The following is a 23,805-nucleotide window of genomic DNA, read 5'->3' as shown; positions in this document are numbered from 1 at the left end:
ACAGACTATTTTATTAATACCCTACCCTTCAACCTCACCCATAGATTTGGTACTATTGTTTTTTAAACCACAAGTACTACCAATTTATTTCTCCTACACTTCTTAAGAGTCTAACTAAAGGTTTATTCCTTTTTGAATTCATACCCCTCCTAATTCTAAACAAGAACGTGTTGACTGTCAAGTGTTTTTGTAGAGAAGCTACATATACAGTAATGGCCACAGTATAAGAAATAATAGCTCCGTGCTCCACCGGTGTGCTCAGACCACATCTGCAGCGTTGCCTTCAGTGCTGGACACTGATGGCTGTGTGCAAACAGCCCTCCATCCAGGTGGTCAGTGAATTATTAAGGATGGATTACAAGTTATTTGTAGCAGCTGTAAGACCCTTTGTCATTTATTCGTTCATTCGTTCACTTGTTCATCTATTCATTTTTAATGGGATTGTGTGTTATGATATTTGAATTATAAAGCGGGGTCTGAAATGAACTCATCCAACTTCTTCCAAGGCTAAGAAGGTTAAATGACTTCTCCGAGGACATGAAGAAACAAGACTAGGATCCAGTCTCTTGAATTCCTCTTCCAGTATTCTGTCTCTTATTCTCATGATGGATAAGGCATTGCAGTTGTTTGTTGGGGGAAAATTGCTAGCTTGAACCACCTCCTTCAGTTGGTTGTGTTAGTCGTTTCAGCTCTTCACTGCTGATGGTCGTTCCTGGAATTTTAGTGCTGGAAGGGACCTTAGAGACTATTTTGTCCCATTCCCTAAATTTACAGGCTGAAGTTAGGATATTGGGTACCTTCTCTGTGCCAGATTCTGGGCTGGCACTGGAGACTGAAAGGAGAGTAGGATACTGTCCTAATGTTAGAGTGTGCCCAGTTTGGTAGAGCAAAGTGACAAGTGCCATAATACAGAGGTTCACAGAGTGTTTGTAGAGCATAGGAGTGGAATGAATTGCTCTTCTTGGTTGAGTTGTGGCAAGTTTGAGAAAATAAATCATCTTTGAGCTGGCCTTTGAGGGATGAGTAGGAGTTCGTCTGGCAGAAAAGGAGGCCAGAGCATTCTATGCTGAGGGGAAGCAGAGCTGTTAAGCACAGAGTGTACTGAGAGAAGAAAAAATTGTCTGTTGTGACTCAACTATAGGATGTAGGGCAGTGGTGGGGGGCGGCTCTTGAGATGAGGCAAACATTTTTAAAGATGTAGTCTGACCTGAGTTTGAAAGTCCTTGTGTGCCATGTTAAACAATGTGGTCTTTATGTGGACTTTAGGATGGGAAGTGATGTGATGGGGTGTGTGTTTTAGGAAGGGGAAATATGGTGGCCAGGGGAGAATAGACTGAAGAGGCCAGAGGCTGAGGCTGGGAGGTCCATTAGGTGGCTGTTGCTGTAGTCTGGAATGAGTCTGTGGAATGAGACTAGAAGGCAGCTGAGGACAGAACCTTCTGGAACAGCTCCCTTCATGGGGGAGCAGAGGAAGAGAGGCTGTTGAGAGAGACAAAGGATGGTTGGAGAGTTCAAGCCCTATAAATAGCCATAGTAACAGCAGCAGCCATTCACTGGGCACTTGCCACACACCAGGCACTCCACTGGGTGCCTGAGAAACTTGACACACTTTGGCCCCCAGCAGCCCTGAGTGCTTCATATTATTATCCCCTGTTCTACAGATGGGAAGCTGAATAGTCTCATGGGAGCCAAGGGAGAAAACATTCCCACAAAGAAGGGATGGCCAGCAGCAGGGCAGGTACTGGTGAGGTGTGATATATGGACCCCAAGCTCCAGGGATTTGGCAGGTGACATTGGCTTTGTTTTTCTCACCAGTTTCTCTCAGCCTCTGCATGAGGAGATCGCCCTGCACAAGAACCTCAAGCACCGCAATATTGTTCAGTACCTGGGCTCTGTTTCCGAGGACGGCTACATTAAGATATTTATGGAGCAGGTGCCTGTGGGTGAGTAGTCACTGGTCTTCTGGTCTCATACCCTGAAAATCACTGATGAAAATATAATATGAACATCGTTATTCATCCTGCTGTTAAAAAATGACAGACATTTTAGGTGTGGGAGACCATTTGTTTCCCAGAGGAGTTGGATGCAGATTTTCCAGTGTCACATAAACAGTCTATTCCTGGTCTGGTAATTCAATCATCAAATATTCATTGAGGATCTACTGAGTGCCAGCTGCTGGGCCGAGCACTAGAGACATAGAGATGAATAAAGCATAGTGTCTGGCCTTGAGGCCTTCACAGTTTAGGAGTTGAAATATGCTTTGGAGAAGAGGAAACGGAGGTTTTTTTAAATGACGTTGCAAAATAACAGGTTGACAGGGAAATCGAACACCAGTGCTTTATCCACAAGATCCCCAAAGGCAGACAGTAGAGTGCGAGGGTAGGAATTCCTCAGATCTGGAGCCAGCCATCTAGTTTGGTTTTTGTTTGTTTGTTTTTAATATTTATTTATTTATTTGGCTGTGCTGGGTCTTAGTTGCGGCAGGCAGGCTCCTTAGTTGTGGCATGCAAACTCTTAGTTGAGGCGTGCATGTGGAATCTAGTTCCCTGACCAGAGATCAAACCCGGGCCCCCTGCATTGGGAGCGCAGAGTCTTAACCACTGTGCCACCAGGGAAGACCCCGGCCATCTAGTTTGAGTTGGTCCCTCCATCTGCAAGCTGTGTGACCTCAGTTTTCTGACTGAATAAATGAATTTTAAAATTGGATTATTAATAAGTACTATCATAGTTGGAATAGTAATAATTATTGGAGTCATAATGACACTATCTCAGTGGCTTGTTGGATGGGATAAGTGAGATAATGTTTGTAAAGCTCTCAAAACGGTGCCAGGCAGAGAGCAAGAAGTCAGTAAGTGCTCATTTTAAGAAAATAATGATAAAATTAATAGTAATCTGAATGCAAATATAAAAACTTTAGTTAGAAATCTGTATTCATTCATTCTTTCAACTCATAGTTACTAAGAGCCTGCCATTACATTAAAAACCTAACTATATGTCTTAAGAGCAAGGCAATGGGCTAGATTTTGAGGGTTACATTTATGATGCTGTACAGTTTCTTCTTCCCTCAGATTGCTCATAGTCTAGCAGAAAATACTGATTTGTGTTCCAGACGTGAGGTCTTGAGGATGACCACAGAGTTGGAGATAGATGTGCACCTCCCCTCTTACAGATGGGGAAACTGAGGCATAGCAAGGTCCCATAGCACTGTGTAAGGGCGACTAGCTGATGCTGAGGGCCTGGACAATAATCTCTGAAACACAGGGTCAGAAGGCAGTGAAGGGAGATTTTCTTCTGGCCCCAAAGTTCAACGTTTAATAGTGTAATTGGAGTCGGGGTGGGGGGGGTGTTAAGACCGTCCTGCCCCTGGGACCTGGCATTAGAAGCTTCTCACAGTGAGGACAGAGAGCCCCAGCCTCCTCCAGTTCGGGTCCCTGTCTCCCTTAAGGGCCCCTCACTCTGCCTCTGTCCACCTCTGATTTCAGGGTGAGGTATAAAACGTGGCTTTGACCCAAGCCCAATGGCTGAGACGCATGTGCAGCGTCAGGCCAGCCCTTCAGAGTTCAGAGAGCACTGTTGCGTTCTCTTCCTGATTCTGTGCAGCTGAACAGAGCTAAGCCCAAAGGTGGCCTGGCTGAGTTTCGGGGGTCACAAGGGGTTCCTTTCCACCCTACACCTCTGGTCGGGCTGATGTGCTGGTTCACGCCCCGTCCCTTCTCTGGCTGCGCTGCTTGCGCATCTGGGAAACAGGCAACAGAGAGGGAGGAAAGATGCATTTAGCCCAGATACAGTGATGTGGGCGCGAGTGCTTACGTTAGGTTAGAAATGTCACTTCACTTTATTTCCCTGAACCCCTATAACTGACTCTTCATCGCCCTGATGAGTTTTTTTTTTTTTTACTGTGTCCATTTCCAGGAAGCCTTTCGGCTCTTTTGCGATCAAAATGGGGGCCAATGAAGGAGCCCACCATCAAGTTCTACACCAAGCAAATCCTGGAAGGCCTCAAGTATCTCCACGAAAGCCAGATGGTGCACAGAGACATAAAGGTACTTGCTTGTCTGAGCCAATGAGATTTTACTTTGCATCTCAGATCACATGAGCTGCTGGAGTGTCTGCGGGTGGACCAGCTCACGGAGGGGAGAGGATTGAGCAGAGTCTAGGCTTCCTAGAGACACATGACCATTTCTTAAGGTCCAAGTCTGTTTTACATTAGTTTGTTTCAATCTGTCTTTAAGCATTTGATGTTCTTCCTTTTCTGAAGGGTGATAGCGTCCTGGTGAATACCTATAGCAGAGTGGTGAGAATCTCTGATTTCCGCACCTCTGAACGTCTTGCAGGAATGAATCCATGTACAGAGACTTTTGCTGGTAAGCAGACAGAGCTTGGCGTGGGGTCGCCATCCTGGAGTTAGGCTTGCTGCAACTGCAGTCCTTTGGAAGTTACTCACCAAGCACCTGTGTGCACAGTGGACAACTGGTAGTTGAAGTGGACGGTGTATTGTCCCCAACTTCAAAGTGTTTGGACTCTGTCATAATGATGCACTTAGCTATTTGTGGCAACGAGATTGCCTTACTTTCTTCCTTGTCTTCCAAGGTTGAGTATGTGTTGTGCTCTGCTTGAGGTTTTCTGAGGGTTTCTAACCAGTCAGCAAGATGGCAGCATCTCTTCTAAGTTAGTAGCACCTTATTCAGAATCGTGGGGAATTCTGAATAACAGCATCCCTCAGACAACTTATTAGAACATCTTATTGGTCTTTTATAAAAATAGCCTGTTGCTTTAGGGAATTCTGGTACCTCATGCTTTCATATGATTGTGTTTCCAAGAGAGGCTGATTCTTTTAGGGTATTCTAAGATGGGTTTGGTATTCTAAGTGGGTTTGAGCAATTGAATTTTCTTTTCCATGTGTCAGTGATAGAATCATTTATGTTTTGAGAGGGACTGGATTCAAAGAGTGGAATAAAATTGCCAGCTAGCTTTCCATGTACACGACCAATGAGTAGAATGATGCTCAAAAGCCACCTATGGCTTTTTGTAATTCCCATTTAAAAGCAAAACAGAAACTTTGATCCTTGGAGAGAAGTACTGATTTTGATTAAGTAAAGGTTTGTGCTCCCCCTAGGGTGTAATGAAAGCATCACAAAGATCTTGCTTGACGGAATTATGGAACAGCGCTTATAATATTATAGCTCCGATGTAAGTTATAAAAGACAGATGATTGTTTTCTATCCCTATAACACCAAACTATAGAGTGGACAGACTTGCCTTTAGTTTTGGTGAATAATGTCTCAGCTTTGAAAGACTTTGCTTCAACAAGAGAGTTGTTATGTCAGCCACTGGACGCCCACAGTAGAGACTCGTTCTCTATCTAAAGAGAACTTTTATGAATCAGAAATGACTTCTCAGTTGTAACACCAGAGGAGATACATGCACCTCAAAATGGGGAGCTATTACACCAAGGACCCCACCGGAATCTCCCAAAGAGTGTATTGAATTTTCATTCATTGTTTCTGATATAAATGTATATATCTCAACATGTATGTGTCAGTGAGTATGTCTGTATGACTGGCATATTTTTTTACTAGCCTAATTAAAAATGACTTCTGTCCTCTTTGGAAGCTACCAATTAGCTTAGCAATATGTAGCAAGAGGGGCTCTGATATGGCAAGGAGTTATTTCAAGACATAAAACCCCCAACAATTTATCTCATAATTATCATCCCCAAGGAGAAAAAAAAATCATAAAGAAAACGCATGTATAATTCATCATTGCGTATCACATTTTCCCAAGTAATTGGCTTGAGGAGGCATGAATTTTGCATTGCAAACTAATGCAGGGGTGTTTGGGGGATAATAAAGAAGGGGTGTCATTTGGGGTAGGAAATTCCCCTGCATATAATTACTCTTTGCAAAACAGAGCGGTTCTGTAAAGAAATCTCAGCTGCTGGTGCCACACTCCGATTGGGTGCGGGTGGACACAGTGGGGCATTTCCACGCAAATGCCCAGAGGCTTTTGGAGCCTGGAAGGAGAGGCAAAGGCTTCAGACAACTTCCTGGCCCGAAGTCCTCCCCTCCTGTGTTCCTCTGAAGGCTTTTCACCATAGGTGTAAACCAGCTAGAACAGGAGGGAGGGCCATTATGGCCAGGGTCAGCCCCCTTTGCTTTTGGTTTTGCAGCAGCTTTATTGAGGTTTAACTCACATATCGTAACATGTACCCATTTAAAGTGCACATTTCAATGGTTTCTGGTAAATTTTCCAAGTTGTGCAGCTATCGCCGCAATCCAATTTTGACCATTTCTGTCACCCCCAAAAGGTGCCACCTTGCAGTCAGCCCCCATGCCCACCCCCAGCCCCAGGCAACCACCGACCTACTCTCTGTAGAGATATTCCTGCTCTGGAGATTTCTTATAAACGGAATGATACAGTACGTGGTCCCTTGTATCCAGCTTCCTACACTTCACATAAGCTTTTCGAGGTTCACCTGTGCTATATATAGTGTGTATCACTACTTCATTCCTTTTCTGGCTGAATAGTATTCCATTGTATGGATAGACCACATTTTGTTTATCCATCTACCAGTTAATGGTCATTTGGATTGTTTCCCCTTTTTGGCTATAGTGAATGATACTGCCGTGAACATTAACATACAAGCCTCTGTGTGGAGATATGTTTCCATCCCTCTCCAGTAGATACCCAGGAATGGAACTCGGGACAGGAACTCTTTTCTGATCTGTGGCTGTGAACAGCCTTGGTTCAAATTCTGGCTCAACCACTTGCTAGCTGTGTGACCTTGGGCATGTCACTTAAGCTCTCTGTGTCTCCATTTCTTCATAAGTATATGAAACAGAGATGCTCATAATACCCACTTCAGAGGGTTTTTATGTGGATTAAATGAGTTAATATTGATGAAGTGCTTTAACCAGCACCTGGCTCATAGCAAGTGCAAGTGAAGTCTGCATTAGTGAACTAAATACTAATTTGCACTTAGAAGTCACTGGTCATTCGAGCTGGCAGGAGCCTTTGAGAGAATCGAGTTTATGTGCATAACAACATGTTGAGCCTGTCGGACTCAAAAGGTGTAATTTTTATTTTTATTTTTGTCTCCCACGCCTGCTCAGGGCAATGGTCCTTTCCCATGACTCTTCCAGACACACTTAGAAAAAACAAAGAGATTTTTAAAAAATTTTATCAATCCCTATTTCTTTTTTTAAAATTTTTATTGGATTATAGTTGCTTTACAATGTTGCATTCGTTTGTACTGTACAGCACAGTGAATCAGCTATATATATACATATATCCCCTCTTTTTTAGATTTCCTTCCCATTTAGGTCACCACAGAGCACTGAATAGAGTTCCCTGTGCTATACAGTAGACTCTCATTAGTTATCTATTTTATACATAGTATCAATAGTGTATATATGTCAATCTCAATCTCCCAATTCATCCAACCCCGCCCCTTTCCCCCTTGGTATCATTACATTTGTTCTCTATGTCTGTGTCTCTATTTCTGCTTTGTAAGTAAGATCGTCTATACCAATTTTTTCAGATTCCTCATATATGCTTTAATATATGATATTCCTTTTTCTCTTTCTGACTTACTTCACTCTGTATGACAGTCTCTGGCTCCATCCATGTCTCTGCAAATGGCACAGTTTTGTTCCTTCTTATGGCTGAGTAATACTCCATTGTATATACGTGCCACATCTTCTTTATCCATTCCTCCGTCAGTGGACACTTAGGTTGCTTCCATGACCTGGCTACCGTAAGGAGTGCTGCAGTGAACATTGGGGTGCATGTGTCTTTTTGAATTATGGTTTTCTCAGGGTATATGCCCAGTAGTGGGATTGCTGGGTCATATGGTAGTTCTATTTTTAGTTTTTTAAGGAACCTCCGTACTGTTCTCCATAGTGGCTGTATCATTTTACATTCCTACCAACAGTGAAAAGGGTTCCCTTTTCTCCACACCCTCTCCAGCATTTATTGTTTGTAAACTTTTTGATGATGGCCATTCTGACCGGTGTGAGGTGATACCTCATTGTAGTTTTGATTTGCATTTCTCTAATGATTAGTGATGTTGAGCATCCTTTCATGGTTTGTTGGCCATCTGTATGTCGTCTTTGGAGAAACAAAGAGAAAGTCTTAATGGCACTTTGAGAAGCAAATGAAGTCTGAATGCAGTCATTGAAAGGGTTCCGGCTGATATACAGGCGTGCCTTGTTTAATTGCGCTTTGCTTTGTTGTGCTTCGCAGATACTGCATTTTTTTTTTTTTTTTACAAATTGGTTTGTGGCAATCCTGCGTTATTAGATGATGGTGAGCATCTTTTTAGCAATAAAGTATTATTTATTTAGTTGTACCGGCTCTTAGTTGTGGCAGGCGGGCTCCCTCGTTGCAGCTCACGGGCTCCTTAGTTGTGGCTCATCAGCTCAGTTGTGGCTTGCCAGCTCCTTCGGTGTAGCATGCAGACTCCTTAGTTGTGGCATGCAAATTCTTAGTTGCGGCATGCACGTGAGATCTAGTTCCCTGACTAGGGATCAAACCCAGGCCCCCTGCATTGGAAACACAGAGTCTTATCCACTGCACCACCAGGGAAGTCCCTAGAAATACAGTATTATTTAATTTAGTTCTGTATGTTGTTTTTTTAGGTATAATGCTGCTGCACACTTAATAGACTACAATAGAGTGTGAACATAACTTTTACATGCACTAGGAAACCAGAAAACTCCTGACTCATTTTATTGCCATATTCGCTTTATTGTGGTGGTCTAGAACCGAACCTGCAGTATCTCCGGGCTCTGCCTGTACTCATCCACACGCTCGTCCTCATTTAAAGGGCAGACTCCTCTCCCTGTCCCTGCTGGTCAGGGTGTCGGTCTTTGCTCCCTCCCTCACCTCTTTCCCCACTCACCAGATGTGGACAGGAGAGGAGAGGGGCAGAAAGTTGTCACTTGACTAACACTGTTCTAAGCTGGCTTCCTGTGCTCTGGGTCTGGCTGATGGTTGCTATTAACTCTTTGCTGCCGGACCCCTCTAAATATAACTCCCGTGTCCGGGACAGGGGCCCCTCCTTTGGCTGACTACACCTTGCTTCCTCACCCTGATCTCCTACCCTGCACATTATAACTACCCCTCCATCTTTTTCTACTGAGGGAACCAGGCCTGGAAGGCTGTCTTTGGGCAGGATTCCCTTTAAAAAAGACCCTATGGTGTAGTGGTGAAGAATCCTCCTGCCAGTGCAGGGGACACGGGTTCGAGCCCTCGTCTGGGAAGATCCTACATGCCACGGAGCAACTAAGCCCGTGTGCCACAACTACTGAGCCCGCGTGCCACAACTACTGAAGCCCGCGCACCTGGAGCCTGTGCTCTGCAACAAGACAAGCCACCGCAATGAGAAGCCCGCACACCTCAACAAAGAGTATTGCCCGCTCGCCGCAACTAGAGAAAGCCCGCACGCAGCAACAGAGACCCAACACAGCCAAAAATAAATAGATAGATAGATAGATAGACAGACAGACAGACAGACAAGCAGACCGACCCTAAAGCAGGGAACTCTCTGGTGGTCCAGTGGTTAGGACTCTGCACTTTCACTGCCAAGGGCCCGGGTTCAATCCCTGGTTGGAGAACTAAGATCCCGCAAGCCACATGGCAAAAAACCCCCCAAAACAAAAAAAAGCCTAAAGCAATATTTCTACAATGGGTTTTGCATCTGGTGTCCCTTTTTTACCCGCTGTCAAGAGGGTGTGGTGATATTCACAGACCATATGGTCCCCACTCTGCTGCTGTCAGCTGCTTTTGCTCCCATGGGAACCAGTCCTCTGTGCAGCTTCTTTGCAGGGGACACATACATATGGAGCTCTGAGTGGGCCCAGTGAGGAGCCCTCACAGGCTCTGGGTTGGGAGAAAGTGGTGGCCCCTCCCTCCAGACCCATCCCTTGGGCAGGGCAACTGGGGTGACCCTGGGGGCATGGGAAGCTGCACCTTACTTCTCTTTTTGCTACTTTATTGATATTAAATTTTGAAACTTTGGGCTCTAACACTGTCTCAAGGGGACTGTAGAAGGTGCAAACATGTGTGGCCTCCTTTCAAGTGCACTTATCCTGGGTGGATGTTGAGTTGCTTGAGTCGCCATGGGCCCACACCTTCTGGAGACAGCTCATCCCCAACACCTGTAATGAGAGAGGGTACACCTCCCAGCGCAGGCTCTGCTCTCTCGCCCCTTTTAACCCTTGATCTGGGTGGAGGCCTCTGGGCTAGGGGCCCACGGCTTGTGTAACCAGTTATCTGAGACCGCCGTAGAAACGTGCATCTGTGGTCCCTCTCTCACCCCTTGTCTTGGTATCCAGATCATATCTTGGCCCCTCAGTCAAAACTCCTAAATTATCATCCCGTGTCATGTCTTTTCTTTGCTGATAATTTGAAAATCCTTCTTGGGCCATTGTCCAGGAGCCCCCAATGGATTTCATGTCCCAAGGGGACTGGGTTGATGCCTGTGGGTCTCCTGATCACCTTGTCCTGAACTCTGCACCACTGCACCCATGTAGGTACCTGAGGGACCATAGGAAACCCCTAAGAGAGCCAGATTTAAGGCAAGCAACATTTCCAGGATTTATCCATTCATTTGCTCCCCCACCCCCATGGCATCTTCACTTGGTTTTCTCCACAGAAGCCAGTCTTTGGTACAGCTGATGTACACCCACAGAGTGCACGCTGCCCCGGGGTGGTCCCTTGACTCTTGGAAATAGTTGTGGGGATCTGTTTCTCTTTGTTGGCTGCTTGCTGTGACTGGATGGTTTCCCTATGAATACAGTAATAAATAAAATGGAGCACCCAGTTTTCTATTACTGCCCTGGGCCTAATATGGAAAGAAAGTTATATGGAAAGAAGTCACATTATGGCTTTGGAAATTCTTGCATCAGCTGCTCTTAATCAGGCAGCTTTTCTTCAGTTGCGCTTCTCCTGGATCCATTACTTAGATCAGGAATGTCATGGTGTGTAGCTCCAAATTTGAAGACAGAAGCCCTGGGCTTTAGCTTGAACAAATTCCCTAGCTTCTCTGAGCCTCAGTTTCCCCATATGTAAAATGGGAACAACAGTACATCATACCTCTTCTGCCCATCCTTATGGAGTTGTGAGAGTCAGATGGACAGTGCTACATGGAGCTGCTGTGTAAGCCATTGAGTGCCAATTGAAAGTCACATGTTGTGGCCAGAAGCCTCCAACATGGCCCCCAGTGATCCTCACCTCCTGGTATTCACAGCCTTGTTTGTATTCCCTTCCTGTTGAACACTGCCTGGACTTAGTGACCTGCTTCTAATGAATAGATTAGGACAGAGTGGTGGTGTGTGACCTGGAGGCTAGGTCAGAAGAGGCAGTGTGGCTTTCCTCTTGCTTTCTCTTGGATTACACACTCTGGGGGAAGCCATATTTTAAGCAGCCTTATGGAGAATCCCATGTGGTGAGAAAACAAAGGCTCTTCCCAACCCCCATGTGAGCTTGGAAGTGAATCCTCCAGCCCCAGTCTAGCCTTCAGATGACTGCAGCCCCAGCCAACACCTTGGCTGCAGTCTAATGAAAGACCCTGGGCCAGATCTACCCAGCCCAGCTGTTACATAACCAGCCCTACATTCCAATCATTAGAAACTGTGTGACATATATATGGAATTTAAGAAAAAAAAATGTCATGAAGAACATAGGGGTAAGACAGGAATAAAGACACAGACCTACTAGAGAATGGACTTGAGGATATGGGGAGGGGGAAGGGTAAGCTGTGACAAAGTGAAAGAGCGGCATGGACATATATACACTACCAAACGTGAGGTAGATAGCTAGTGGGAAGCAGCCGCATAGCACAGGGAGATCAGCTCGGTACTTTGTGACCGCCTGGAGGGGTGGGATAGGGAGGGTGGGAGGGAGACGCAAAAGGGAGGGGATATGGAAACATATGTATATGTATAACTGATTAAATTTGTTATAAAGCAAAAAAATAAAATAAATTAAAAAAAAAAAAAGAAACTGTGTGAGATCATAACTGTTGTTTTAAACTGCTAACATTTGGGGTAATTTATTAGTTTTTTTTCCTAGCATGCAATAAGTTACTTTATTTTTTTATTGGAGTATAGTTTATTTACAATGTTGTGTTAGTTCCAGCTATACAGCAAAGTGAATCAGTTATACATATATCCACTCTTTTTTTAGATTCTTTTCCCATATAGGCCATTACAGAGTACCGAGTAGAGTTCCCTGTGCTGTACAGTAGGTCCTTATTAGTTATCTATTTTATATATAGTAGTGTGTATATGTCAATCCCAATCTCCCAAATTATTCCTGTCCCCCTTACCTCCTGGTAACCATAAGTTTTTTTTCTACATCTGTGACTCTACTTCTGTTTTGGTTCATTTGTACCCTTATTTTAGATTCCACATATAAGCAATATCATATGATATTTGTCTTTCTCTGTCTGACTTAACTTCACTCAGTATGACAATCTCTACGTCCATCCATGTTGCTGCAAATGGCATTATTTTGTTCTTTTTTATGGCTGAGTAATATTCCATTGTATATATGTACCACAACTTCTTTATCCATTCCTCTGTTGATGGACATTTAGGTTACTTCCATGTCCTGGCTATTGTAAATAGTGCTGCAGTGAACATTGGGGTGCATGTATCTTTTCGAATTATGGTTTTCTCTGGGTATATGCCCTGGAATGGGATTGCTGGGTCATACGGTAGTTCTATTTGTAGTTTTTTGAGGAACCTCCATACTGTTCTGTATAGTGGCTGTACCAATGTACATTCCTACCAACAGTGAAAAGGGTTCCCCTTTCTCCACACCCTCTACAGCATTTATTGTTTGTAGACTTCTTGATGATGGCCATTCTGACTGGTGTGAGGTGATACCTCATTGTAGTTTTGATTTGCATTTCTCTAATGATTAGTGATGTTGAGCATCTTTTCATGTGTTTGTTGGCCATCTGTATGTCTTCTTTGGAGAAATGTCTATTTAGATCTTCTGCCCATTTTTTGATTGGGTTATTTGTTTTTTTGATATTGAGCTGCATGAGCTGTTCGTATATTTTGGAGATTAATCCCTTGTTGGTCGCTTCATTTGCAAATATTTTCTCCCATTCTGAGGGTTGTCTTTTGTTTTGTTTATGGTTTCCTTTGCTGTGCAAAAGCTTTTAAGTTTAGTTAGACCCCATTTGTTTATTTTTGGTTTTATTTTCATTACTCTAGGATATGGGTCAAAAAAGATCTTGTTGCGATTTATGTCAAAGAGTGTTCTGCCTATGTTTTCCTCTAAGAGTTTTATTGTGTCTGACCTTATGTTTAAGTCTTTAATACATTTTGAGGGTTTTTTTGTGGATGGTGTTAGGGAGTGTTCTAATTTCATTCTTTTACATGTAGCTGTCCAGTTTTCCCAGCACCACTTATTGAAGAGACTGTCTGTTCTCCATTGTGTATCCTTGCCTCCTTTGTCATAGATTAGGTGACCATAGGTGTGTGAGTTTATCTCTGGACTTTCTATCCTGTTCCATTGGTCTGTATTTCTGTTTTTGTGCCAGTACCACACTGTTTTGATTACTGTAGCTTTGTAGTATAGTGTCAAGTCAGGGAGCCTGATTCCTCCAGCTCCATTTTTCTTTGGGGTAATTTATTATATAGCAGTAAATAACTAATACGGATGTCATTGCTAAGTCCCTACCTTTAGAAAGAGTGATGTTCACTATGGTTCCATATAAAGAAAATCTCCAAATTTAGCATTAAGCAGACTAATCCTCCAGTTGTGAAACAGTTGTACTAAGGACAGTTATTCAGTCAGGGTCAATAAGCCATTGCAATTTGGTTTAGTGCTGTTTTCTACTGCTGCATAACTTTCTAAGTTTATTTTCTTGCTCTTTTAAGAATTAACTTTTAGCCATTATATTAGTCAGGATCCAGACAGGAAAATTGAAATCACCCCAGTTATTTTTACAGAGAGAATTTAGTTGAAAGAACTGTTGCCTGGGACTTCAGTTATCAGAAAGCAGCCTACATCCCTAGGGCCTGAGGGAGCAAAGGGGAGGGTGGGATTCAAACCTTTCAGTGGGGGGTGCCACTGGGCTGGAGCACGTAACTCTGAGGGGGCAAGATGAGGCTGGTTCTGGAAGTATGGGGGGACAGAAAAGCTGGTAGTGAGCCAAGCACTGCCACTGGAACCAACTGAGGGTCCAAAGTGACGCTTGCTAACTAACCTCTCCTTCCTGTCCCTTGTGCACAGGCATGCTCTCTTCCCCCACCCCCTCCCAACCCACCAGGGAGCAGCAGGCAAAGCAGAAGTGTGGTTTGCACAGTGCCAGACCCAGCGTAGCAGAGCTGAGAGATAACAGCTTAATAAACAGCACAGTGTCATGTCTTTCCTAAGTTCATGAATTATGGGTTAGTTAGAAGGCACATTCCCTGCCAAGGCCTCTCTGTTGTTCACTGTAGTAGGCGCCTGTAGGGGATGTGGTGTCACTGAAGGTCCCCTTCCTGGGGCTCTGAGCTCTCCTGACACTGCAACACGTGCTACGAGCCTCCATCTTGCCCAACCCCGCAGCCAACGGAACACTTCCCCACCAGGCTTTCAGCTCGGGAGACCAAAGCCATCATTTTTGCCCTGCTGATTTCTTGCACTCACTGATACAACCTAATGTATATTTAACTTTAAATTAGGAAGAATGAAATAAAATTTAAAAATTTTTTTTAATTTAAATTCATTTCTTCAGTGTCACCAGCCACATTTCAAGAGCCCAACAGTCCTATGTGGCTAGCGGCTACCATACTGAACTGCACAGAATAGAACATTTCCATTATTGCAGAACATCCTATTGGTCAGAGCTGTCCTAGAGCCTTTAAAATGCTCATAGGAGAGAAACAAGCTGAAAAGACATTGGATGTTCAGGAGGAGGAGGATGTAGTAGGTAGCATCTCCAAGCTTAGTTTAACCAATGAGCCCTTTATTTTCATTGATCAAGACTCAGGAAACCTACTTTGGTTTTGTGATCTTGAGGCAGAGACTGGGATTTCTCTGTGCATCAGTGTTCTCTCTTCACACCCGGGCCAATATCATTTCTGAGTTCGCTGTTTATTATAAACCTCTTTGCCAGCACATAGCATCTGCTGCTGTTGCTTCCACATTCCCCTTGCCTCTGGATTAGTTTCAAGGAAAACCAGAGATTTTACTCTTAGCGCCCTTGATTGACCTCCCTGCCCCCTCTCTCCAACAACCCCTTCCCCTCCCTGATCACCACCTTCCCTCTGGCAGCCCCTGGTGGCTCATGATCCACAGGAGAAAGTCCAAAGCCAGAGCCTTCAGAACACACAGCGCTCCCGGGTCCACTCTATACTTCACACCCGCGGGCTTTGGGTCAAGCTCTTCACCTCGCCCAAAAGTTCTCCTGTTCCTTTGTCCACCTCTTCGAGCCTCATGGCAGGAGTCTACTTCACTGGCAGCCCAGCCACCACCCGTTTGGATTGGCCACCATGTTCACGGCAAGGTCATGCTTTGCCCTGCCTGCTCCTGGCCGATGACTGAGCATGGTGAGGGTACTAGAACCAGTGTGCCGCTCTTCCAGTGCGCAGCTTTGGGTCAGGGCCTCCCCGGCGGCCTGGCCAAAGCTGTCTCAGACGTGCTCTGCCATCGAGACGCTTCCTTCCCGCTCCTTTCGCGGGGGTCAGACCCGCACTGCACTCTGACAGCTCTCCCTGCCCCGCCTGCTCCACCCCCTTTATCCGTCCTGCCCCGTCTCCCAGTAAATCTCTTGTGTGTCTAATTCTGACTTGGTATTATTTCTCAGAGACCCAAACGGACACAGCTAGAGCTTCGCCTGACTCAAGCCAGGCAGAATCAAGCACTGTTCCATCCATGTTCTCAACGCCTTCTGTGTATACCTGTTAGAGCACTTACTACATTCACCATCACCACTGCCACCCTCCTCGTCACCACGTCTCCTCCACTAGGCAGCGTCTAAAGGTCAGGCACCACATTTCTTACATTCTGGTCCCCCTGTATCTGCCATGCACTAATGTGTGTTGATTGAATTAGATTGGGTCCATTTATCCTTCGAGGGTCTGAGTGATCCTCTGTCAACGTTGACTAGTGTTAAAGAAAGGCATGTTGCATGTCTCTGGTCAAAGAAGAGATGCAGTGACATCATTTACGCATGAGACCAGCCCCCGTATATCATTAATACGAGAGTTAAAGTTCACACGCTCGTTTACTAATGGTCCACTTAGTTTTTAAACAATATGGTACCCACCGTCTTTGTTGTATTTTTTCCCAATAGGCACTCTGCAGTACATGGCGTCCGAGATTATTGATCGAGGACCTCGTGGGTACGGTGCCCCGGCTGATATCTGGGCCCTGGGCTGCACCATCATCGAGATGGCTACCAGCAGGCCTCCGTTCCGTGAGCTCGGTGAACCGCAGGCAGCAATGTTCAAAGTAAGACATGTTGGATGATTTAGGTTGCTGGTGTTGGAGAGAGATAATTCAAATCAAAAATCTCCCAATCCAGAAACCTCTCCACAAAGGTGGAAGAGAAAGCAAACAGGTTGTTTTGTTTTGTTTTATTTTTGAATAAGCATAAAATCAGAATGTGATGTGCGTCACAGGCCCGAGAGAGTGGAGCGCTAGGAGGCTGGAAAGCGGAACTCAGCCTTTCCTCTAGCCAAGCAGGTGCAACCCTTTATATCCATGTTCTGAAGAGAAATGCTAACTAGTCCTCAGGTGCAAGGACTAGACAGCATCCCTGGTCACAGGAGTTCAGCCGAGGCTCCCCTGACAACTAGGGTGACCATTTGTGTTAGCTAATTGGCTTTACCCAAAGGAAAGGTCAACTTGTCAAACCTTTAGGACGGGAGGTAGTTCTGGAGCAAAAGGCTCCACTGAAGTTAGGCTCCTGCTTTCCCACAGAAACCCGGAAATCGGAGCGCTACCTTCCTCGGCAGTGGCACTTCAAAGAGATGGCTCCCAGGTCCTTGAGAAAGACATTTCTGGCAAGAGGCTTATTTGGCTTTTAAAAAGATTTACATACATCTCGAAGAGAGACACAGAACTTAGAATGACAGGTTTTCTAAAGTGAATGCTCTAAGATAGGTGGGGGGGTGTCTCTTTCTTTCCAACTGAGGGAGTTAAGCTTCTTAGTTAATCTGTATGTGCTCTTACACTGGGTAAGGCTCGAGGGCCGCGTTGGGTGAGTGTCTTTGGAGGACAGGTTTCTGTCTAGATTTGGAGAGGAGGAACTTTGGGTATCATGCTGTCTCCTTTGTCCTGCTAAAAGCCTTCCCAGAGCTGACAGGAAGGGTGACCCGTGTGTTGAGGCCCCCATGGTACTGACTGGCCCTATGGGTGGGGCTTCACGCTGGACATGCTCCCTTGGGAAGGGACATGCTTGCTTGCGAGCCCAAGGGAAGCTGATGCGAGGACAGCCAGTGTGTCCAAGGTCAGGTCTGCGGCTTCTGGCTCCGTGGACGCTTGGAGAAGTTGAAGAGCAGCTGTAGCCTTCAGAGGTTGTTACCAGCACTGACCTTCCCCAGGGCACTTTTGTTTGCCCCAAAGATAAGAAGGAAGAGAGCAGGGTCCCAGAAGGCTAGATGGCCACTGCTTACGGATGACAAGGTCGCAGTGCATGGAAGCAGCCTGATGGAACGTGATTCCAGAGGCCTTTCCTCCTGCTTCTCTACCAAGCCTGGTGGCCTCCCAGGCCTGTCAGCCCCACAGCCTCACCGCCTGCATCCTTGCTAGGCCCTCTGGCTCAGTCTCTTCGGCAGAAGGAACTCAAAGGCCCGAGTGCAGGGCTCTGCCCATGAGCTGGGTGCAGCCTGCTCAGCGGGTTCTGAACGCCCTGTGCTGTGATGCCTTGGTGCACTCCTCAGCCCAGCCCCTGCAGAAGGTTCTCTGAGCTTCCCACCCTCCCAGCAGCTGTCAGGTAGCCCTAAAGCCAAGATCTCAAGTCGATGAGTGTCTCCTGGCACCTGCAATCCAAACAAGACCCTGAACACCACGGCTGGCAGGCAGCAGTGACCTTCCAGCCTTTCCATGTCTGTCCAGGATGGAGCCACCTGTGGCTGGCAAAGATCTTCCTGCAGCTTCAGTTACAGGCCTCGGAATAAATACCAGCTGGTGGGCTTCCCTGGTAGCACAATGGTTAAGAATCTGCCTGCCAATGCAGGGGACTCGGGTTCGAGCCCTGGTCCGGGAGGATCCCACATGCTGCGGAGCAACTAAGCTCGTGCGCCACAACTACTGAGCCTGCGCTCTAGAGCCCACGCGCCTAGAGCCCGTGCTCCACAACAAGAGAAGCCACCGCAGTGAGAAGCCCGCGCACCGCAACGAAGGGTAGCCCCCGCTCGCCGCAACTAGAGGAAGCCTGCGCGCAGCAACGAAGACCCAACCCAGCCAAAAATAAATACATTTATTTAAAAAAAATAATAACGTAGTGCCCATGTTTGCTCTTCTCGAGAGGCGGGGGAGAAGCTACTCCCTTCCTCTCTGAGTTCTTGTCCTGAGTTTTTGTCTCTGGACCGCCCTAGTGCCCTTATGTCCCCACCCCTCAGGCGAGGGGTGCCAGCTGGAATGTGCCCTGCATTTCAGATCTTGTGGGTTGAATTCTATCCAGTGTTTAGTGTTCTCAAAATCCAAAACTCGTTTTTTGAAAATGTGTTGTGGTAAGAATACAACATGAGATTTACCCTCTTAACAGTATTGTTGACTCAGGGTCCAGCACTGTACAGCAGATCCGCTAGAAATTATTCATCTGTTTAAGTGCCATGCGTGCCCAGTGGGTAGTAATGCCCCATTTCCCCCTCCCCTCAATGCCAAACTCTCCATCCTGCCCATGAGGAGCAGCGTGTCAGAAGCGGTTGGTGCGCCCCCTGGTGCAGGGACTTCAGGCTGTGAAGTCCGAGGCTGGCGGTTTGCTCTCGGCAGCGCCCCGGTCTCACTGAGGGGGCAGGGGAGGCCGCGCCAGCCCCATGGTTGCCGAGGAGCTGGGAATGGGGTGCATCTGGAGGACAGAATGGCTTCCACTCCTGGCTCATTGGGTGGGCTTGGAAACGATGAGGAGAAGACTGTGAACGTTAAAGATGACAACTCCTCAGATGAATGGAGAGCCGTCCCCGATGGGAACGGTCACGCAGGATGGATGAGCGGGACTCGTGGAAGCATCCCCATGTCACAGTGAGATGTGACGACTCAGCCGGAACACCTGCTCCCCCACAGGGCACAGGGACAAGAGAGCCTGCAGCAGGACGATGATGAGCCGGCCAGCATTGGAGCTGAAGCAGAAATTGCAGCAGGAGCCTGAACAGGAAAGGGCAGCGCCGCCTCCCTCAGCCAGTTGCACCCCTTGGGGATGAGGGCGTGGGCCCCGAGTTACCAGCCTCCAGGTTTGCTCTGCCTGTGGTTTACAGCTGGAGGTTGGAGATTTGGACTGTGAACGCGTAGAGGCTGAGAGGCTGGGGCGCGATGCTCTCGGAGGGCCTTTCACACGTGGCCCTTTATCCTGGGCATCCTCCCCGCATAGTGATCACGGAGCTCCAAGAGGACTAGAGCAGAAACCCCAAGGCCTCTTAAGGCCTAGGCTCTGAAACCCCCACCAGTATCACTTCCCCCACAATCTACTGGGCAAAGCAAAGTCCCCAGAGGCCAGCCGGGGCTAGGACATGGATACCAGTCATTGAGGCCATTGTTGGAATCCATCATCAGCCCCTCCTAGAATGGCAGATACAGGAGCTTTGTGTGGAAGGTATGTACACATGGATTTGCCCGAGACCACACTGTCCCATCGGTCACCTCTGCCTTCAATGCAGGTAGGGATGTTTAAGATTCACCCTGAGATTCTGGAAACCCTTTCAGCGGAAGCTAAAGCCTTCATTTTATCCTGTTTTGAGCCTGACCCCCACAAATGTGTCACCGCTGCTGGGCTGCTCCAAGAGGGTTTCTTAAGGCAGGTGAACAAGGGCAAGAGGAACCAAATTGCTTTCAAGTCGGCAGGTGAGGCCTGCTGGGATGGCAGGGGTGACGGCTCTCCCAAGTGCTGAGCTTCCCACATGGTGCCCGTCTTTGTGAAGAGCGGTGGGGCTGGCGCATTAGGTGTGGGACGCAGAGACACAGGGAGCCCATAGGTGACAGCAATGTACCCTCACATACCCAATGCTCCGTTAAAGCCTTTCCTTTGGGATTGTGCCGGGGAGGGAGGTGGGAGGTACCCTGGCTGGGGTTTTGTGTCTTCCCCAGGTGCAGAGCCTGGCGCTTCATTTTTGGAGGCTGGCCTGTCACCCTGTGCTGCTCCCGACCTTGATTAAAGGGTGTCTGTCCTGCAGGCCGCCGAAGCAAGCGGCCCCTTCTGGGGCAGTAGGTCCTACCGGGCGGTGACATGAGTGGCCCCGCTGTGGACGGGGTCGGGAGCTGGGACAGGGTGCCTCAGCATCTTGCACCCAGAGAGCGACTCGCTGTCTCAGTGTGTCCAAAGGGCTGGTTAGAAATGCAGAGTCTCGGGCCCATCCCAGACCCGCTGAAGCAGAACCTCCATCTCCCCAGGATCCCTGGGTGATCGCTTTCACCCCCAGTTAGAGCAGCGCGGGCTTAGGCCCCTGGGTGGGTCACGTGGCCCAAGGGGCTGCCTGGGGCTCACCCTCCCCACCCCCAGCTGCCCCGCACAGAGGGTCCCAGGGGCGCCACGCTGCCCCTGCCCCTGGCGGGGGAGCTGATGGGTGGCAGCGGCAGCGAGCATGGCTCGGTCTCCCCGGACCCCGATGCCCAGCCCGAGGTGCTCTTCCAGAAGTCCCAGCCGCCCACGCACCGGCTCAGACACCTGCTCAGGTACGGCCGCCCCACACTCGGGGGACAGAGTCCCTCCCAGGTGTAAACCAGATGGCCGCGAGGGGCTTTCGCTTCCTTCCTGCACGAGCAGCAGGGCAGCCGGGGCGGCCACTGACAGAGAGAGGAGGGCAGTGAGGTCACTCTCTGTCCCTTCCCCTCTTCTCCTCTTCCTCCCCTCCCCCTCGTCGCTTCCCCTTCCCTCCTGTTTCCTCCTCCTCCCGTCACCCCTTATTCTCTCCCTCTTACCCCCCTCCTTCCCCTCCCTCCCTTCCCCGTCTTTGCCCTCGCCCCCAACACTGGTGCATCGTCCTGAGGGTGGGGCTGCGGCGGAGCCACCTCTTAGCCCCTCCCCCACGGTGTCCCTGGGAGGCGGGGGATTGTCGCCTGCATTTGTCCGCAGTGTTCCTGATGAGAGCTCGGCCTCAGAGGACCAGAGCGCAGCCTCGTCCCTGGAGGACAGGGACCCGGGCCTCTTCCTGCTGCGCAGGGACAGCGAGCGCCGTGCCATCCTCTACAGAATCCTCTGGGAGGAGCAGAACCAGGTGGCTTCCAACCTGCAGGAGTGCGTGGCTCAGGTACAGGCCGAGTGCGGGAGTTGCAATCCCACCCCCTCTGCCCAAGGCCAGGTCCCAGAAGAGGTCCAAATGGGACTGGTGTTCCTGCTACCCTAGAACATTTGCACAGTTACAATAACCACCCTAAGTATTTCCCAACGTCCTCCCCTTTTCCAACAAAACAAAAGAAAATACAAAAAAAAAAAAAAAAAAAAGACTCCACTGAAGCCTGAATTTGCATTTGCGGAACACTGCGGTGAAACCAGGCACTGATGGGGCAGTGCTGCCTCCTGGTGGAAAACAAGCCAAATGGCAGCACAAAGCCCAGTTAACCCCCTGCTGCACCAGTTGCCCTCAGAAGCTGGGAGAACAGTCGCGTTAGGAAGAAAGGTTACGGGTGGAAATATTTGAGTTTCAACTCATTTTGGATGGGAAAAGTTCCTTCTAGCAAGAGGCCACTGCCCACTATGAACTGTGCCTTGTGACAAGGCTTGTTGGGGGTGGAGGGTGGTTTACAAGGGGTTAAACAGGATGGCAGACCATTCCTTGAGGGGCTTAGTTCTGTTGTTTGCGGGCCAGAGAGGAGAGGGGGCCACATAACCCTCTAACAGGAAGGATATGGAGGAAATTCCAGGACCAGAGACCGTGTCTCACCTGGGAAATCCCCAGTTCCATTAGCAAATGGACAGTCTGGTTGATTAGTTGCCCACAGTACTTCTTGGATTTTCCCTCCCTCTCTCTGAATTACTCAGTGACTGATTTTTTGGGGGGTGGGGGTTTGGTGATCAGAGTTCGGAAGAGTTGCATCTCTCAGTCGGCCACATCAAGCAAATAATTGCGATCCTGAGAGATTTCATCCGCTGCCCGGAGCACAGGGTGATGGCATCCACGATATCAAAGCTAAAGGTGGTGGGAGGGAGACGCAAAAGGGAGGGGATATGGGAACATATGTATATGTATAACTGATTAAATTTGTAAAAAAAAAAAAAAAAAAAAAAGCTAAAGGTGGACCTGGACTTGGACAGCTCGTCCAACAATCAGATTCATCTGGTACTCTTTGGATTTCAGGATGCTGTAAGTGCTCCATTTGGCCTTAGAGAACATGCCAGAAGGTAGGAAGCCCACTGAAGTGGCTCACAGCCAAGACCGTGGAGTTCGATTACCATCATCTCCCGTAGTCTCCATTTCTTCTCACCTGTTTACGCCTGAATCCCGAGTGTCAGCAGTTTTCTAAACACTGATTATGTGTGTACAAGTGACTGGTCTGATTGCATTATGGCCACGGAGAGCAGGAGTATAGGATTTGGGAACGAGTGGCATCTGCCAGCTGGGTAGGTGTGGGGTTTAAGCTTATGTGTCTGCCCGAACAGGTGTGAGTTGCTCCAGGCCCAAGATCATGTCTGGTTTAGCTTTGTGTCTCAAGTCCCCAACACAGAGCTTGAGGTTTCATAGATGCCTCATAAATGTTCGTTGAATAAACAGTGAAGAGGCCCATGTGGTAGCTCCGATCTCTGTACCTGTCCCCTAGACCCCCGTGTGACTTGGGGTCAGCTTAAAGGAAGACTCAGTCCAGAAGAAACATAAGTCAGGTAGAAACTCAGGGCAGCATGGTTAACTCTTTATCTCAGAGTAGAAGCAAATTCGAATTAGTAAGAACTATTTCTTAAAAGTACAGTGGACCAGAAATCTGGATTTTTGTGATTTGTAGGTAAATAAAATTTTGAGGAACCACTTAATTAGGCCCCACTGGATGTTTGCGATGGACAACATCATCCATCGAGCGGTGCAGGCTGCAGTCACCATCCTCATCCCAGGTAAGGGCCCTCTTTTCGGTCAAGGTCAACTTCAGGTGGCTATGGAAAAGGTCAGACAGGTCCTCTGTATTCACCAGTTGTTGCTTTCCCTTTCCCATCTTGGGTATGTATGTCCCTGCAATTAAGTAAATGATGTCACAGACCCCTTTAGGGCCAAGATTCTGGGATTCTCAGAACATCTCCTGGTGATGTATTTTTACATGCCCCCAGGCATAACTGAGGAGCACGCACCGCAGGTAGACTAAACTCAGGATCTCAAAGGAGCACGAAGCCTGATGGCCTGGATCCTAGTGCGTCATCTTGTGTGCTCAGCAACGCCTCCTAGTTGGTTGACGATTTAACGGTTCAGTCTCCTCTCTCAGAATCATCATGTGGCAGCTACAGAAATCTTTGGCTTTTATAGGCTCTATTTTTGAAATGTTAGAGCAGCTTAATACCCAAGTTGATTCTCCTTCCGCAGTGCCTTCTCCCTAGGAAGGGAGGCTATGCAGCGCTTCGGTTAACACTGCCACTTCCTCTCATTACTTTGCTCCCTCCCTGTCATCCTCTGCCTGCTCCCCTGAATGCACTCTGCCCAGGCTCAGCTTCTGGGAGTGGCT

General features: G+C 47.7%; 1 protein-coding gene across 1 annotated transcript in view; it reads left to right on the top strand.

Moving 5' to 3' along the window:
- Positions 1–23,805, top strand: part of MAP3K15 (mitogen-activated protein kinase kinase kinase 15) — a gene marked incomplete at both ends in the record, with an annotated part of 154,035 nt that overhangs the window by 126,886 nt on the left and 3,344 nt on the right. Inside the window, 10 exon segments of the mRNA XM_082609190.1 lie at positions 1,816–1,943; positions 3,913–4,043; positions 4,259–4,364; positions 16,301–16,458; positions 19,827–20,010; positions 20,679–20,838; positions 21,239–21,413; positions 22,182–22,298; positions 22,398–22,466; positions 23,101–23,206. Coding sequence (XP_082465316.1) covers positions 1,816–1,943; positions 3,913–4,043; positions 4,259–4,364; positions 16,301–16,458; positions 19,827–20,010; positions 20,679–20,838; positions 21,239–21,413; positions 22,182–22,298; positions 22,398–22,466; positions 23,101–23,206 — 1,334 coding nt within the window.

This window comes from Mesoplodon mirus (genome assembly GCF_964341445.2).
Source record: "Mesoplodon mirus genome assembly, chromosome: X".
In the NCBI taxonomy this organism is placed as follows: Eukaryota; Metazoa; Chordata; class Mammalia; order Artiodactyla; family Ziphiidae; genus Mesoplodon; species Mesoplodon mirus.
Note: the sequence above shows the minus strand (reverse complement) of the source record. Positions and strands in the feature narration are given on the sequence as shown.